This window comes from Cydia pomonella, chromosome 11, assembly GCF_033807575.1.
Source record: "Cydia pomonella isolate Wapato2018A chromosome 11, ilCydPomo1, whole genome shotgun sequence".
Lineage (NCBI taxonomy): Eukaryota > Metazoa > Arthropoda > Insecta > Lepidoptera > Tortricidae > Cydia > Cydia pomonella.
This window is the reverse complement of record NC_084713.1, coordinates 10,346,132-10,366,024: the sequence shown is the minus strand read 5'-3', so window position 1 is coordinate 10,366,024 and position 19,893 is coordinate 10,346,132. Positions and strand designations below refer to the sequence as shown.

The window sequence follows — 19,893 nt, the reverse complement described above, 5'->3', positions numbered from 1 at the left end:
GACGACCATTGTTTAACGTCGAGTAGATATAACCACGCCAACGTTTTATTTCACCAGAAACATTACTGCAGCGAGATAAAATGTGGAGAATTCCCACATATTTATAGACCCCGCACACCACGCCTGTCCGAATCATGCAATAAATTCGGAAAAAGAACAGACATCCCGTTTTATACACAAAGCGGCGCAGGAGCTATTAACTAATCAACGTATGGATATTTATAAAACAACGGAAACGAACCCACTGATTAGTGGGAAATACATTTATAATTTATACGTTGAAAATAGACACAATTAGAGCCAACTTTCCGTTTGTATAAGTGCCTAAGTACATAGTTATCAATACGAGGTCGGCCTCGAAACCCACGCGCGCTTTCCCATTCCTTTATGTCCCTTTACAGGCTTTGAAACGATATTTACACTAGATGTGAGGCAGCGAAGCCTGCTCCCACGTGGCGGTTCGTAATTGACTCGTGAGCTCGTGACGTAGCCATCTGTAATGAAATTCAAACAATAGATACGCCTAACATGTTTTGCGCGTATTGAACATGACACTTGTATCATTGTATAGGTATTTATCTACTTACCAAACTTCGATGTGTATGTTACATTCTGCATTCCATTGTAAAGGAATTTGAACTTATTCTGAATCGAAAAGACGTTAAGTTATTATCACAAATAAAATAGGACTCAAGTATATTGTAGGTACAATTACTTAACAGATATAGTGCGTAATCCTTTACCATCGTATTTTCATTTCACGGTAACGTTTGTATTTGTCATTGTACTTCAGCAACCAAAACTACCAAAAGGGTTTCACCTACCTCGTAAGACCTGGTGTAGTCTGAATAGGTCATGGCTGCTGTAATTATTTCCAATAATTAAGACAACTATTAAGTGGGGTTGGAAGGAGTCTCCCCTCTTCGAATGCGGCGAAGAAGAACAAACCACTGAGCACATGCTTATTTCGGCGCTGCCCTGTTCACTTCTATCCTGGCCCAGCTGAGGATCTGGATGCCGTGACACCCGACGTAGTAGACGGATTGCCTAATCATGCATGTCATACGATTAAATAAATCTTATAATCTTAGTAACGATTAAATAAATAAATGTTACTTCAATCAACCTCAGTACTTTTATACTAAGACTGACTGAAATAGCATGACACGTTCGTACGTTTTCGTGAAAATACGATGGTAAAGAATTATGTACTACATATGTACGTACCTATTACAATTACATCACATGAGTTTTAAATATTTAAAAGGATGAAAATGTGTTTGCGCGTAGGCATTTAGCAGACTTTGACTAAGATAGCCGCATTTAGTAGATAGGCATGTGGGCGATAAGAGCGTTATTAACTAGTTAACTGTATCACTTTAGGTTATTTGCTTTTTGTTCACTTGACAGTCTAATGATCTACTGTAATATGGTATATGTATAAAGCCTTTCTGTTAAACATTATTTTCTTTTTTTATAGTTTTTGTACTACATATTGCTACACGTATTAGTACGTACACGACGTTAGTTTTCGGCAAATGACTTTGAAATCTCGAATTTTTGTTGTCCTTGCCGTTCGTATATTGTTTTTCACACATTCATAACTAACAAATACATATATTTTTAGGCAAATAAGTAAGTACCTACTACAAAGTACAAACTAAATCACTCTAATATTGAACATGTCGATACTGTATGTCCGTTTTTCCATTTTGTTTAATTATTAGACGTAAAGGAAAGCAATGGGTTGCCTTGTTTACCTACTTTAGTTTTTTGTTTTTGAGTAATACTAGAGTTAATATTACGTGTTATACATAGATGCATTAATTGCTGCTCGATATTAGGTTAATAATTTAAATAGGTATTTGTATGTAGGTACTTTATTAATGAGTAATACGTGTAATCAGCGACATACACAACTTTATTTCTTGTCCGTATAATTTTAATTGTTTGATCGAACACCATGTCTGAATTGTCTCATATCATAATGTTCTTTTCGTGTAGATTACATAAATAAACAAGTAGTTATCATGATATACTGCGTGATACGAGTGCTGTAACGGGGGGAATGTAAACGCAGACGTAGATTTCTGATATAATATATATTTTTTCTTCTTTTTGCAAGATTACAATTTCAACTACTCTAGATGGTTGCCACCTTCGGAATCGCCGTCTCCAGATCTTTATTAATTTATCAGGGCGATAATTCTGAATTCAAATCTATAACTGAGGCTAGTTATCTACAAAAAGACTGTAAAGGTTTGGAACCTTCACCGTACCTATCTATGGATATACCTACGCACGCAAGTATGTAAATGGGTATGCGATAGAACTGCACTGGACAAACACGCGACGTTGCCATTCGGAACATAATTCGTGACGCGCGTGGTGAATTCGTGCCGCACGCAGCCGCGCACACAATGAATGCCAGGTAAATGTGTGCGTGTCGACTGTGCGCCGCGGCGCGCGCCGCTGCCATTCGCCGTTTGTAACCAGTGCAAAGCGTGCGTGCGTTGCGGTCCGTTTGCGCCGCACGGCCTACCTACTTACCATCCCCAGCCATGGACTTGAGCAAAGACGAAGTGTTTACTTTGATAAACGCATACCGTAGCCAAAGAGTACTATGGGACACGAATCATAAAGGATATTTCAACAAGCAGATCAAAACAAAAGCGTGGCAGATTGTTGCAGACGCAGTTGGCGTTGACTTAGAAAATGCGAAAAGGAAGATGGCCAGTTTGCTTGGTTCTTTTAGGAGAGAGAAATCTAGAGGCAAGAAGATAAATAAAAATGGTGAGATTTGTTTAATAATATTCTTACATTACCTTAATGAAAATAATGAATAATGATAAACTTTTTTACAACGTAGGACGACCGATTGACCGTTTATTATTGTTGTAATTTCCAGATCCAGCAAGTCCCGTGCAGTACAAATCTGATTGGTTTGCTTTTAAAGCGTTCAGCTTCTTACTGGACCCGGCCCTGTCACCCGTCAAATTAGATTCTGGACCACCTCAACAAGAAATATCGAATAATTTTGAAAATTACAATGTAAGTTTTAGTTCATCAACCAAACGTAAACGTTGGTCAACCTTAACTATTTACTGAATTTGGAAGGATATAGGATATTTACCCCATGAAATATGAAATAAACATATTACATGAATAAACTGACTCGGGACGCAATATTTATTTAATATACTTTTTTTCTTTTCGCTCTAGGAGGATGAAGAAAATGAAATAATAGCATCTCAGTATGAACACAATTACCTCGTACCAGACACAATCGTCTCCGACATTCCGCAAGATATTACCATCGCCTCGTTCCCCAAACCTATATCTATCACGCCCAGAACAAAACGATCCATGTCATCCCACCACGAGAACTCAGAGTGCCCAGCGAAGCGAGACTGCCGAGAACCGCACACGCCAAATGAAAGCGTACGAAAAGATGCGACGGCAAAATTTGCAAAGTATCTAGAAGCTAAGCTAAATCTGTTCAATCCGACTGCCAGTGCGATACTGATCCACAAAATCAATCAGTTGATCTTCGAAGCTGAGATGAGCTCTATATCACAGCCTCATTCTTTCTCCATGGCCAGCGTATCGCCCAAGTCGAATTGGACGCCCAGTCCTCCCCATATTAACCCTCTGGTTCAGATAGAGGTTTCTAGATATGATGATGAAGACGATGAGGATAAGAAAGATGCAATAGTAAACATGCCTTAAATATTTCTTTCTTTTAGTAACTTCTTTTATCTTCTTATTAGTAACTTAATCCAAACCAAACTGCACTACATTATTAGTCAATTAAAATTGTTTATTCAGCTAATCCAAATATGAGGACGCAATTTGTGTACCTCAATTAGTTTGCATCTGCACAAACCACTAGTTTTAATGTTATGATTTGATTCAACTGTGATTTTATAAATAAATACTGTTTATGGGCCACTATATTATTTCCTTTTAGTTTCCCGTATTTCAATTACATGCTTTACATCATTACCATTTTCCGCAAACGAATAGTGTTTGCGTAAAATGATCATTGGTGTCATTGTCATTATATTGATATTAAATACAAATATTAATTTATAGTTTATTTGTTTATAATAATTATAATAAAACCATCTGTACATAGAATGAAAAAAAAAAAAAAAACGAATGACGGTGTAAAATTGTTGGTAACAGGAAATCGTTCTAGTCAGGTCAATCAAATATTTACATTAAAAACGTTAATGTAGTTATGGGAATATACCTGTATGTTATATTATAATTAATCTAAGTATTCATGTGATCGACAGGGATGCAGGGATTGTGCGAAATTAGAGACCCTGGTTTTAGAAAACCTGTATTCGACTCAGAACGCACAGCATCGGAATTCATCACTGGTTGTTATTTTGTATATATGCATTTGCGTACCTTACAATACCGGGGCCTACAAAAATAACGAAGTATACAAGATCCTAATAACGAAGCTCCACTACCTAACCTAATGTATAAAATGTTTATAATCTGTACCCCTTCTCGCTACTGCCTACTTTCTGATCCATAAACGTCATTCTCGAGAAGCATTATAAATGCTCCTCAGTTATCGATTGGCAAAGTACACTCAACAAATCATCTCCACTCCCCCTTCGCGCGGCCGACTCTTTACTCTTTTGAACAAAATGCTAAACTGTATGTAATCCTATCTTATCTCAAGTTGCTCTCTCAACCTAGTCAACCTGTACGGTATTCTAGACCATATCCCGTCTACTTAGATGTCTAATTTGTCATTGTTTGGCGCCAGGTGTTCCGTAATCTTCAAGGTGCTATTGTGGAGCTTCTTTTTTATTGACTTTGCACTACTTTTCAAAATGGTTTAACCAAGTTTTTAAAGTAATCTGATTTGATATTGTAGAAAAGCTGCTTTTGCAACTGTTCATTATCATAATATTTTATAATGAGCTCGGATTTTGTCTACGTTAATCTCAGTATTGAACTAACTTTCACGCTCTTCATGCTCAAAAATGTTTTATTACTTACACACCTGTACGGAATACAAACAAATCCGCTCCATTAGAATCAAAGTTCTAGATTTACATTTAGGTTTAGATTTATTTAAATTATGATTTTTTATCATCAAAATGTCGTGCACTAATTTATTTATGAATAACATCGCGTGATCAGATCACCGATCACCCGTCATAGAAAACGAAGTGTCGGACGCCCCGGCCGGCAGGTCTGACGTGAGTCATCCCATAAACTACTGGCATTAAGACGAATATTTACTCTTCAATAATGAAATATTATTATTATTTTCCCTGAAGGAAGGTATTCATATGTGGAACAAGGTCAATAAATGTCATGTTCCTAGATTTGAGACAAGATTGTCACGCAGACACCTATCTCTTTGATGTCGGGTGACGGATTAATTATCGGCTTGTACAGCTTTATGTACTAATTAGATATCTCTTTACCATTTATTCAGGCTGTTATTTTCCATATATACCTAATCAAAATCATAGACTGTGTTGTACATACACGGAGTTTAGTATTTAGAAATTATTATTTAGTAATCTACGACAACTATATACACATCTGATTTACATGAAACACCTTTATTTACAAAATTCTATTCCACAAAGATAACTTCGAGAATGTTTAGTCAGGTTAGTCCTGACTCCTGACTAAACATACTCATAAAATTTTACTCCTTCTTGAATGAGAACTTCTGATAGGGGTGTTAGGGGTACCCATATTTTTTTTATCTTTTTGATTCTAATCATAAATTCAGGATTCAGGGGTGGTTAATTACCGTGACATGCACTCAGCTGACGTTGCCCGACGAAATATAACCTTTTTTTGGGTGTTATATTTTTTAATTGTCACTTCTTTTAAACTTTGATAGAGAGAAAAACATTGGATTACCTGAACTTATTTACCATGAAAACAAATAGATGTTCATCATCCATGCGAGAGTGCATAGATTTATGCGCAAGTGATAAATTATTCATCCTGTAGCTACCAGGATCGCAGACGTAAGGAAGCGATCTCATACTGGCAATAACATTTCACGGAAGCCGTCTCGCTGGCCGCGCGCCAGCTCGCCCACCGCACCGCTCGACTGTCGTTCATACTCACTGTTTATAAACAACTGCAACAGAATTAAGCTGGTAATCCTATATTTGATGATCTCAAGATATATGGAAACGAGAATATGTTGACTGCTTTATTCCCCAGACTACATGCTGAAATTCGCCCGTCTCGAAGGTGACTCAGAATCGTAGACCAGACCTCTGTCGACGATTAATTGTGTGCAAATTCTGTTTATTATTATGCCAGTTAATAATACTAGTTGAAATATTTAGGTTAAAACCTGCCAGACGGCCAATAGAAATAGTACTTTAGACTAGAACTAACGTATTTTAAGCACGTATACTTTGGTATTTCAGTGCTGAACGGCTTACTAAATAACAGGTTGGAATTATGCAGAAATACGACTACGTGACATTAGTTTTGCAAATTGATGGACGTTATATTTGTAGTTTATTGTACCAGTAAAATCCAGCGGTGCATAATCTATTAATTTGTCATTTTAATACCCATGAAAGCTGTCATTTCTAGGAATACGGACATGTGATGTTCATTAGTTTTGCTATTTTCGTTTGTTATAATTGCATACCTATGGATTGCTTGTAATTTTAACGGTAAATTGGAAGCGTAATTATATCAGTATTCGGGCGCTCACAGTCGGTCTCCCTAAGGATAGCGAGGACTGATTTTGTTGCTATACCAAATAATGTTGCCATAGAATTATTATTTGATATTGAAATAACACTGCTGACATAGTTAGTTGCAGTCGTTCACTAGTGTTTATAATCTCGCAATTTAAACTCACTAGAATTCCGACTGGTCTGAGCCGATGGGGACTTCCCATTTCCCGGGAAATTGGTCGAACCTCTCGTTTTATGTGCCGCAACGCCTGAATCAATTGAGCGCGCAAATAAAGCGTCCACGAGAAACTCGACAATATTCTTTTGCTACAAATTCCCAGCAAAATATGAAGTTCAAACTTGATGCTGTATTCGATAGGTAGTTTCAAATGTATCTTACACAAACATATCGTATCAATCATCAAGATTATAGATTGTCTAACATTGTTTATGACAAACAACTAGATGGAACAACCTCAACGATCCATTCATTTCTTCATAACGTTGTCCACAATGCAAATTGCGTGGGAAACATTTTCTGCTCAACATCAGGGTGCTTAGCCAACATGCCAATCGTTAACGCTCCGTAGCGTAGCGTAGTCACTCTATCTCTCTTCCTTATTAGTGCCACAGTGACAGTGCCGTTTCGTTCGCTACGGAGCGTTAACTATTGGCACGTTGGCTAGGCACCCAGAATGGAATCAATCGGCGACAGCGTGATGATGATTTATGCCGACAGTGTGTTACGTTATTATCATCGTTATGTGTTTGTCTTGAGCATCGCATTGTACGGCTGCTTTCATGTACAAATTATATACTCTAACATTCTGATGTAGTGTCTAATTGACAATCCTGACGAGTGTGTCGAGTACCTTCCATTGTTATATAACAAATGATTATTGTGATCAAGTAGGTGAAACCACTACTCCTTTGTACAATGAGAACGCTTCAAACAGGATCTAGTATCGAGGAAATTCCAGGTAATGACGATACATTGAAACGCTCGTATTATCAGAAGTTACATAAGCCATCTACGGAAATAATTGGAACAAGATCAATTTTCCTTCCTTAATCGTTACGACTTTTATCTCCGTCCCGAAAAAAAGGAGCTCTATTTTTTCACGACAACAGCCTTTGAATGTTAATGAGCATAGGGTAAGAGCATTAACTGTACATTACAAAAGTCATTTCTTAAGAGCAAAGGTAGTGTAGAGCATAATAGAATTACAAGGTTCGTTATCGGCATAGGGCGTGTTTTCGCTACAGTTGTTGATTCATTTACGGAGGGCGAGCGGCAAGCGGGAAGTTTGATCGGTAAAGTTTGCAACAACATCGGTCGACTTTCCACCTCTATCGGGTAGTTAATGCGAGTTCCCTCACAGCGGATACGGTATCGATCGCGACAAGTGCGGGATCCGTCTGGCACGCCGCGCCCGGGTATCCGCCTCATCCCTCTTTATTACCACCCACCCCACTACTTTGTTCTTGTTTCGTTTGAAGGTTAATATTCGTTTTGACCCGGATGACAGTTGGACTTTTGCGATGATTTGAACAACTTTTTATAGTTACTTCCGGGTTTTGATTCGGTGCGTTGGATTGTTTTGATGAGGGTTTGCTTTTTATGCAGTGTTTTGAGGGCTCGTGAATGAAACGATCTTAAGCGGGTATAATATTATTTTATTTTATTTTAGTATATGGAAAACCAACAGCGCTATATATTACTATAACTTACAATAGAATTACAGAGTCAATTGTCCTACGAAATTAAGCAATTACATTTTTTATTTCAGTATTACGATTTAAGCAATTTGACGAGGGAGCTTCTTCTTTCTATTCTGTTTTGGTATACATCAAAGAGTAAAGTAAGTATATAGGTAGTATACATGATTAATTTATTATTCTTGGAACGTCCCAAATTATTTACAGATAAATTAGCGAAACCCTTGATAAATATACATATTCTGCGTAATTTTCCCCATTGTGCCTGTTGATTTTACTTGTACTATTTGTACTTAACAATTAAATAATTCCAACTCAGGGATAACATTGTATTAAGCCTACAATTAATTAAATTACTAATTATAATTATATGTAATACTGTCTTACTATTCATAAGTGCTTGTTGCTAGGCCTACATGAATAAAGTATATTTGAATTGAATTGAAAGGCTCATTGAACAGACAACAATAGACAAAAATCCTTTTGTCCTTGATAAAGTTTGTGTCAGTTGGTGCCATTACGTTAGTTACATCTTGCATCCGTGTTGACGGTTGTAACTTTGTAAAACAATGCCGTGGCGAGTAATCTAACGCATTCATGCACCATTGAGCACGCCAGGAATGCATTGGCGCTTTAAAAAGTGACCTTGCCTGCGCGGAAGGTGTGTGAAATTCCTGTAATTATGCGAGCTGTCTGGCGGGGCGGGCCGGGCTCCGCCGCGCCGCGGAGCGCGCGCCCGAGGGGCGCTCCTCCCCGGCCCGACAGTTTGCGCTGCTCGCCCCGGCGTCCGCTCGTTCGCTTCCACTCTACCTTTCACCGTAGCGGTCCCGAATATACGTGTGACGCGAAGTGATTCATATTTTGGTGTTGTGACCATTGCACGAGGACAAAACGCCGGTCGAACCGGTACTTGTTTATGTATTAGTTTACCCCTTATGCAACCTTATGATCTTTCTTTATTTATGGTAACTGTCGTAATTTTGTTTATGACAACCCTATTATGCTTTAATTATTCTTATGTAGAAAATAATCTTGTGCCATATAATTTGCGTTTACTTTTTTTACTTACCTATTACTATTACCCTATTCCTTATTTACTAGTTAGCCTTTTATAGGTTTATGCTATAATAAATATCGGAGCACTAGCTGCACTTTCTTTGCTTATGAGATAATTTAAAGCGTAATCCTTAATTCTGAACGAGTATCGTAAAACTAATTAGCATATTGTAGCACGAGCAAGTCTTCCTAATGCTCGCATAAACACACACCTATACATATGTATATATGTTACGCTTGCGTGCAACTATGTACGTGCATAGCATATAAAGTAGCTTGAGATAGCCACACCCCGTTAGCAGCTCTCTCGGTCGCACCAAACGGAATAGTGTATATTGTCCCTGTTTATCCCAGATTCAGTTTAGCGCACCGTTAGTTCTAAAACATTGTTTATTATCTACTTGTCGTCATGAGTTCACAAGATTGCTTTATACAAATGTTCCGTCTTATACACGTGCTGGTTTTGAAAACCACCTTTAATTATCTAGATGGGGTGTCTAATTCAAGTTAATATAACGTCAAGCCATGTGTCCTCGTTTTGCTAAGCTTATAATAATAACTAGAAAGAGTTCCGTAATATTATATAATGAAAGTTAAACCCTCTTGTTATAAAGGGAATATAGAGTTATTCACTGAATAAATAAATTTTGATTATTCCCAAACGTGTCTGCTTAAGTAAGACAAATTAATAAATAATAAATAACATTTATTTCAGACAGAACCCATCCAATTTTGCATAAATTAATTGCTGCATTGAATTTTCCAACTGTGTTATTATGTTTCTGTGAGATTTATTAACATTTACATTTAATGTACTTAGAAATACACCTTTCTCACGTCCCTGCCAGCCTATTTCTTTCACTAACATTTTTTAAAAGTGTTATTTTTCTTCAGGTGCCATATCCTCTACCGATGTCAGCTACCACAGTTCAGGACTCGTAAAGTATTTGCAGTCTTTCTGTCCAATGAGGCACCGTCGGTTCCCGTTCAACTCCTACCATTATTCAAATATCTATCCACGTTTTACTATTGGTTGTTTCTTTTTCTGTTCGACAAAACATCTTTTTCTTTGAATATTTAGTAAATGATGTTTGCCTTGACTTGACTCCTTCTTCTTTTGGCTGGCTATAGTCCTAGTTTATTTTGGGGTCAGCCCTCCTAGTAATCCCGCGCCACATCACACGGTTGTCTCTTCTGATGTGTTCCTCTTCTGCATATCGTTTTTTAGGCTTGACTTTGTCGCAATAGAAATAATCTCGTAAATAGAAAAGTATTTTCTACTTCATTTAGGGGTCTTATATGACATGTTGGTAACCGTAAACATCTACGATTGCGACTAACCATTTCATATCCAAAACATAAAACACAATTACCTATTTGCCTGGCCATTATTATAATTTAAAAGACCACGTTTGCTTACAGAAAACGAGGACTGTGCAACCAACAATGTACCTCTTTGTTGCAGCGAAGGCCAGGCCAACGCATTCTAAATGCAGGCAATTATGCTTGAACAGTTGCAGGTGCCCGCATTAATCATGTAACTTTCGCAAACTCATATTTCGCTCAATTATAAAGTTACAATAACAAGCACAGTCACTCCGTCTAAAGTTAAAATTTTAATCAGATCCACAAGGATATCATGACATTGAAGTAATAGTCAGATTTATAACCAGACATGTAATTTGTCAGTATGTAAAATCAAAACTTTATTCTTACTTACTGTGGGACTTAGTCAATTTGTGTAATAATGTCCTATAATATTTATTTATTTATTATTATTATTTATTATTTATTCTACAACTGCTTTAGGGAAACGATCGATTAAAGTGCTAAGGCGTAGGTACGTCTCTTATATCTACAATGCTTACCTATATGCTTACTTTTACTACAAACTATTTTTTTTTACACTACGTCGGTGGCAAACCAGCATACGGCCCGCCTGATGGTAAGCAGTCTCCGTAGCCTATGTACACCTGCAACCCCAGAGGAGTTACGCGCTCTTTGCCGACCATAACCCCCTCACCCCTCATTAAGTTCTGGCAACCTTACTCACCGGCAGGAACACAACCACTATGTGGTTAATCAGGTATTCATGACATTAGGCGTAGGACATTTTAGAAAACCTGACTTCACCAATTTAATGATATATACGTACACAAGGCTAGGAACTTCCTGTGCTCCGTAAAGTTTGTTCATCCATTTAAATTATTAAAAACCCAATCCTACTATTAAATTTCGATATATTGGATTAAATTTTACTAGTGGCGAACACTCAGACAAATGTTTTGTGGATAGACGGACAGGACGGAATCATGGAACTCAGCAAAAAGGACAGACAAACGTTAGGCGGTTGTACACGCACCGTCCGCCCACGTACCTACTCCCACGCGACGAGACGTGAATAAATCGCACTTGACAACACCTCACTACACCTTACCATCTATCCAAATATTGTACTCTGTGCAAATTTCTAATATAACTTGGCCTGGAAAATCGTAACCAAATGGAAATGACCCTTCGCCCCCTGTAACGAAATAGTCTGTAAGCGTTGTTGGGAACAACCTTTACTCTCGACGGCTTTATTTTGTTTACTCGTTTCGTAGAAAAGCTTTAAAGGTCAGAAGTGTCAGAACAAGTACGAAAACAAATATGTGACACGTTCGTTTTAAAGTAAAATTCGTTAAGAATCTACAATATTATATATATTTAATGACTCGGAGATTAATTTTCCATGAATTAAGTAATTTATTTTAAAATAACTTAATCGGACTGTGAACCAAACATAGTTTATTCCGAGAAAAAAACAGTGTATGAAGATAAATCCTCGTACGTCTACTCGCAATAACCACACGAGTTCGCGTTTCTCCGTCTAGTTATCATGATTACGTTCTCATTTAAGGTAATGCAGTGTATTCGCGACTCGCGACTGCGACGCGCTATTATGCAAATGTCTTGTTTGTATTAAATACGTTCCGTTCAAGGTAATTTTGCTGTAATGCCATCTCTATACTGTTTGCCATGGAACGATTATTTGCTATGATGCCTTTCGATAGTTGGGTCGATTTTAGAAATACGATTTTTAGGAGTCACTGTGTCACATATGCGTGTTATTAACAAAAATAATAATAGAGCTTTATTAACAAAAATAATAACAGAGCTTTATTGAGGATAAACAAAAATACTATTTTCTTATTTGATTTACTGTTGTCTTCAAAAACATTCTTTGTCGTCAAATTCCTGGCTAAAAATGGTTTTCTGGTATTTTGACCCAGGAATAATTATTTCATGTTTCAAACATGTATAAACTGGGGATATAAGCGTATCCTTAATTTATTTATTTGTAAATTAAAAGAGTCGACTTTTTTATACACCTGTCATTTTCCTTGGGCGTCATATTCCTGGCTAATAATTTAATAAATTTCACCTGATGCCAATGCCATTCAACTTCCATTTCAAATTTATTTTGTAAATCGTGGTTATTTTCTCCAAACAACTAAAAGCACCGCCGACGTCATTTTCCGGCTATGGGCATTTTTCTGCTACGGACGTCATATTCTTGGTTCAATTTATCAGAACAAAAAAAAATCGTACCTATGTACTCAAATTACTTATATATCGTTCAAATTCTATTTCGAAGGTGTTTCTTATGACAGTTATTTTTCTCAAAATCTTAAGAAAAAACTGACGAGTAAAATTATTCAAAAATACACTCAGTTACGATATATATTTGAAACACTTGACCAATGCAATGTTGACTGAAGTAAAATATCTTAACATGAATGTCAGATAAGATCTGATAGAATCAATCAGAATGTGATAATATCTATTTTAGTACCGAAGGTTTTAGTGAGAACGGTAATAGGCAATTGTGCGATGGATGGATATCATTTATTGACGGATATGTTGTTAACTCGAACGTCAACACAATTATATTCCATGCATTTAATGTTCTTTTTATAGACCTCTAGAATTTCTTCTGTAACCTAATATAAAATCTCTGAAAACACTCAAACGACTTATACTTGGTGTACCTCGACCTAAACTCCTAAGATACTTCAACAAATTTCATAAGCTCTATCAAACCTAATATAACCTTATTAACCGCCGACGTTATTTTAGCAAACGTTATTTACAGTCTGAAATTGCTGTTATGAAATGCAAGCGGCTAAGGCTCTAAGCAAACTTTGCGTGGCTTGATCCTCATACCTTTAAAGTAAGAGGCTTTAGAAGTTCAGCAATAATGAACCGAGCATCCACTCTGCTTGGCGTGAGCCAATCTAATGGATTTATACAGTTTGAATCTAATAACTTTAAGAAAAATACCTACATCTTTGGCGAACGGAAAAGCTTAATTGCAACTATTTGATTCGTTGAAACAAGCCCATTCATTGACAAAGTAAACTTGTTCTTTTTGAAAGCATACGCAATTAATCTCTTCGTATTGCACGACCCAGTTTTGTCGTTCCGTTCGCGCAGATTAATTACCAATTCCTTTTAGTTATAGCTACTGCATAGGACGTTAATAAAAGAAAGCTTGGCGCGCCGCCAGCTCGGCGTTTTACTACATACACTTTATGGTTAGGACTGTGAAGTAAATTGTTTATAGTCTATCGCTATCGCTGTGGCTTCTACACTCCCTTTGCCATCTGTATTTTTATCTTTCTGCAAAATTATATTGGGCATGGACGTCGTATCTATATACCGACCTTAGAAACAGGTATATCTAGTTAGGAATATAAATTCTTAATCAGACAAATATTGCAATTGACATGAATGGCCAATTAGAATATTTAATGTTATCGGTATTGATAGAAACTTATATTAGTAATGATAAAAAAATTGTGACAATAGCCGTGGGGTCAAGGCTTGAATTAATGCCGGGTCCGGCTATTGAAATGGTAATCACGGCAACAGCTGATATAAGTATAATTTGAATTGTAAATGTCAGGTCAACGTGATTATGTGGGCGCTTGTAAAATCGCTTTCCGCGTCTTAATTATTTATTTTTTCCAAACTTTACAACTTCTGTATTTTATAGCTAATGCTCAAACTTTATGTAACCGTCCAATTCATGTTAAACGTTGTCTATTTATCTTATTTATTTAATGTTATCAAACTGTAATAAATATGTAAGTAGTATATTCCGTAAAAGATAGTCAGTCGATTCGTGCAACATTTTATTCGTCGAGTGGCCATATAGTTTCACTAAATCTAGTTAAAGCAGTAAAGTCTAGGAGTCCAGTAATACCGGTCCCGAGTACCTATCGACCCGTGCTAACCCGGGAAGGAAAAACGTCTTAACCAATAGTAAAAACCTTATGGACGGGCCTTTTTGCTTTTACCGCATGGGAGGGAGGCACGAGTGCTTTATATACCGGTTCCTTTGCACTGTTGGCCTCAGGCACTCCTCCGGTTTTACTAGATTGAGAGATAAATGTACAGGATCATACTCTTATTCGACCAAAAGCGTAAACTCCGCAATATCTGCCTCCTTTTAATTGAGCTTTTACAGGCTTGCGAAATTATCGCTGCATATAGGAATGGATAGGTTTAACTATATATTGGATCATGTTGGTATGTAGGTCGATGATGTGACAATCCAATTATGTGAGATAACGACATTTCATATCGGAGTAGCTGTAGCACGCGTGGCTACACGTGTTCTAGGAAAATGGGGTTAACCGATTAACGGACTTTAATTTTATACACCTTTTTCTTTAAATATTGGGAAACGCAAGTCGCTTGCCAGTACTTAAAAATATTCACAGTATTGGTATCCACAAAACGACTATTAAATAGCCTATTTCGTTTTTATATGACCCAAATACTTAACGTCTTCGTCTTTGCTATACCTATAGATAAATATAATAGCATTTTAATTCGATTTAACCTAATACCAGTAATACCTACAAACAGGCGTGTCACGGACAAACTAAAGACAGGTTTACCTCCTTTTTGCGTTTCAATGGCAGCTGTGTACGCTATCTTATTGAATGGCTGCGAAAGACTACTTACGTAACGGACCAATGATAACAATTGTATCATTCGGTGTCCGATGCTTTGCGCGTGGGCACGAACAAAGGGTGATTATTATTTAATCTACAACAAAGGTCAGCGTGGTTGCGTAACGGTTGCAGATAATGCATGATTCAACTTTTTGTAGGGCTCATAATAACGGTAAATGTAAACGAAGCAACGTCAACGTAAGTGATGAATAAAACATCGTAACTCGACACAAGAACAAGAATATGGGGTTTGCTCAAGCTTGCTTTTGATTTGAATAATTTGTTCCCGGTTTTCTTTGGATAGTTTGATTTGCATGTGTAACTAAGTATCTAACAGCTCTGTCAGCTTTAATTTCAATAACATTCGTAGGAAACTATATAACATCTCTAGAAAATCGAAGTGTAATTTAGATACTAGTATGTTTGTATCTAATAGGTACACTTAGATTTCCTTTTGGTAAAATGATGTCTTTCTAACGAACTCTCGTGCCGTCAACCAACAGACCATTAACCTCCTGTGTTACTAACCGCCCAATTAATCAGCCTCTTCGCTAAAACGCCCTTATTGCCTTCGTGGAATAGAATGAAGAGGGACCTTTTTATTATGGGTCTTTGATACTTATTGGCAAAGTAAATCCTGTAGGGCGCGGCGGCCAGCAACCCTGACACGAGTACAAATATATCACTATTTAGGTAGTCCTTGTTCATTCACCTGATATACAAAACTGTATTAATAAATACTTTGAATAATGGTTGATTTTAAAGTCATTTGTTTTTTCACCACTGTCTACGCGCGACAAGGAGTTAAATTTACGAGTATGTTTTGAGTGAAATTTCCGTAAAGACCAAGGTGTTTTGCGTCATAAGCTTCAGTTTTCGCCGGCGCTTTGTTTAAATGTTGCCAGCAACGAAAATATCCTGACTGTCAGCTGTCAGACTGTAGTGAGGTAGTGACGTTCAAAGTTTACTACTGATATAAATTTATAATTTTCTCGAAACTCAAAGACTTGAAACTCTACTATGAAACTGTTAGATAAGACGCGTCTAATTATTCTTAGCTTTAATAAAAGCCATTTTTCTTGCGTATTTATATTGGGCATATACTCGTATATCCCGGTAAAAGTAAAGCACCGTTGCCAGGCGCGCAGCTCAAAGGCTTCCCGGGTTCGAGCTATACACGTCTACCTTCGTATATACCTCGGCTTTCCACTTCCAGGAAAATTACTCTGATATAGCCATTTGAAAGGACCTAGCCACGTAACGCTCATGATATTAAAAAAAAAGGATATTTTTAAATTATGTTTTGTGTTCGCTTTTTGCTAGTAATAAAACGGTAGGTTATTCCTCGTTCAGCATCTTCATTCTAACAAGCGATTTCTCATATATAAAATATGCGGCTCGATGCTGGATGTGATTCGCAAAGTCACTGGTTACTTATTTTTGTAGTGTCTCCTGAAGTATTTCACATTTCTGTAATTTAATTTTAATGTTTGTACTCATATTTGTTACCCATATCTATGAAATGAAAAATTATAAATCGGGTAATTGTATTCAAAAGTTACCAATTTCTGTTCCTCGATTTTTCTTTCTCTTAATAAAATGTTATTTCGTTTCTGTTCGTAGTGATTAACTTTTTGATTAAGTACTTTTATTGAACGGAACTGTAAGTAACTATTGATTGGTTAACTTTAAATAAAAATGATATTTTGTTTATAAATACATGACAACCTACTTACCTACAGGCTTTAAGCCAATATCTATACGAGCTATTTATATTTTCGAGTTCAGATTCTGATAGTACATAAGTATTTCGTTTTATAGCATGATTTAACAGCAATATAGCAAGATCTATGCTGTCTATAATATTTCTGGCTACAATACAGGTTGTTTATTCTGTATATCAAACGCTCCGGTACAAAGGATACGTCAACGTAAAGTGCAACCGGCATGTATAGTGCACCCTATGCATACGAGTGGCCATTGTGTGCTGTTTGTGAGGAGCCGGCGTTATGTGGCCGCAGGGTTTGAGTGACGGCCTATACCTATCTAGCCTCCAGGCTGAGGCACCAATGAACTTCGTGCAACTTATGTTTGGAATATATTACTAGTAATACTGCTAGCTAATCAGTGAAGGAAAATTGTGAAAAGTGAAAAAAAATACTGTGTAGGTATATCAATTTCCAATAATCCAGAATGGGATTCAGTCTTCTATAGCCAAATTCGTACTATGCGTACGTAAAGTACCTACGCTGATGATGGTGATATTGATGATCAATAAGAACTGACGTAAATACAAAATTACAGAAGCGATTTAGAGCGATCAACGTGGATTACCTATCCTAACGTTCCATAAATCCCAACCCTATCCGGATCCAGTAATCAGAACAAGCAATTCAATATTAAATTGGCTTGTACGGTACCAATTAATTGGTCACGGGGTTCCAACTTCACATCTATCGTGTCAGGTCAATTCGTAGACATATAACATTCAGCAACCTTGTATGCATTTAGTAGAAATAGAGCGTTACTAGTATTAGATAATTAGTTTCAACTTCAAGCAAACGCAAACATGAGAAGCGATTTCAGAACTTTACTCGGGATTGGTTTTAGTTGTAATCTACATTCGGTATTCAAACTAATTGTCCAAACTTCCGGTATGGATTGAAGTTTCTGATATAAATGGATGTGTAATTATATCCATAACTTGTTAAGAGCTGTTGTATGATGGCAAATTCGTATATCTATAACGACTGCTAACCATTTTAGAGATTAGATAAACAGGATTTTTACTCCAGTTTAGCTTATTTGTTACACAATATATTTTTTTTGTTAATCAACTCCGTTGTTAGGTTTTCTTCTTTTAGCAACAAATACTGTCTAAACCATATACAAACGAAACAGAGCAGCATGATTAATTAAGTCTATTTATGATTGTAATATATACGGTACATGTATGAGTGGAAATATAAAGTGGACGGGTTAAATGACCTCACCCCTGCTAGGGACACAAGGGGGCGCGGCAGAAAACGAAACATTCTCTTTTGTGCCAAACACTATGATTTGTGTTTCGCACAATTTAAGTAGATAATGTAGTTTCGTTTCTTATTAACTGAAAACAAAAGAATGGGGAATTGTAAGCACAATATTTAGACAGGTATTAATTTTATTGGTGGTATGTAAGGCCGTAAGTAACTTACGTGGGTAAGTAATGGTGAATTTGCAAATGTAAACAGAAACACCCTCGTAAGACGCTTCATAATTTCTTCCTAGTTACGGTAGGTGTAATTTTAAACTATAATTAATTGTGCTTTCGCTCAGAATGAGCTCTTCAAACCAACCAAATGTTATCAAAATCTTAACGACAACAAAATAAACATCGGCTTCTTGCTAAAAAGCAGAGATGGGCATTATTCTAATAATGTTTTCTCGGAATAATCATTACAATAAACAATAATTCACGATTTTTTATACACAGACGATTTATTCACGAATGATTTATTCATTCGACCGCTTTTCAAATGACGAATGATTTATTCGTTATTTCATTCGAATAAATCCACGAAAAATATTTAAGGTTTCTGGGTTATTCCATTCAAATAAATAATACGAATAATAACACGTTTTTGTTTACTGTATATTTGTTCTGACATATTAAATATTAGTAAGAGTTAAAAGATGAGCCCACGTAGTATAACAATTTAATAATCAAAGGACAAGCGAAAAAAGAAATTACTAACACACAAAGTTACTAACTTAAGTAACCAATTTTTCTTATCAGTTGTTTGCTTCGGAGCGAATCTCACAAAGCATGATTTATATTTATCAGTAACTATTTAGTTGCAAGCCACTCATCTCATCAAAAATTACTTTCAATCGAACAAGTGATAATAACAATTATAATATACTAATAAACGAATTTTGCGGTTTTTAATCACTCGCGCGATTTTTTACTCAATTATAATATAGTGTTTCGTTATTATTAAAGCAATCCAAAACTTTATCCAAAACGGGATTTGGAATTTATCATACTAAAACAATTTTCATAGTCAGACCAGTAAAGAAAAGAAGGGTATTTTATGTAAGGCGACAAGACAAAAGTCTTTCAGTTATGTTTTAGTTGTTTGTTTTTAGAGAACAATTAATAAGGTAAGTAAATATTCCAATAAACAATTATTCATGGCAATTCATTCGACGAATATTTTATTTTTGAATAAATTATTCTACGAATCATTTCAAATAAAAATAATCATCCGATAATTTTATTCGTAATGACGAACAAATTTGGCTTTGAATTTGATTTTGTTATTATTTTCGTTATTCGTGAATAGGTTTATTCTCATTCGTTATTCATTATTCGAATAAAATCTGCCCATCTTTGCTATAAAGTTCATGCTTTGACTTGCCGATGAAATGGTAGT

The 19,893-nt window shown here is 36.3% G+C and overlaps 2 protein-coding genes across 5 annotated transcripts in view; both read left to right on the top strand.

The window, feature by feature from the left end:
• The window catches only part of LOC133522801 (lysine-specific demethylase 3A-like), a 269,204-nt gene that overhangs the window by 113,505 nt on the left and 135,806 nt on the right, over positions 1-19,893 (top strand). The window lies entirely within an intron of this gene.
• On the top strand, positions 2,070-3,951 carry LOC133522810 (uncharacterized). The gene is made up of 3 exons (XM_061858270.1): positions 2,070-2,793; positions 2,909-3,051; positions 3,223-3,951. The coding sequence occupies exons 1-3, from the start codon at positions 2,562-2,564 to the stop codon at positions 3,727-3,729; spliced, it is 882 nt and encodes a 293-aa protein (XP_061714254.1). The 5' UTR covers positions 2,070-2,561; the 3' UTR covers positions 3,730-3,951.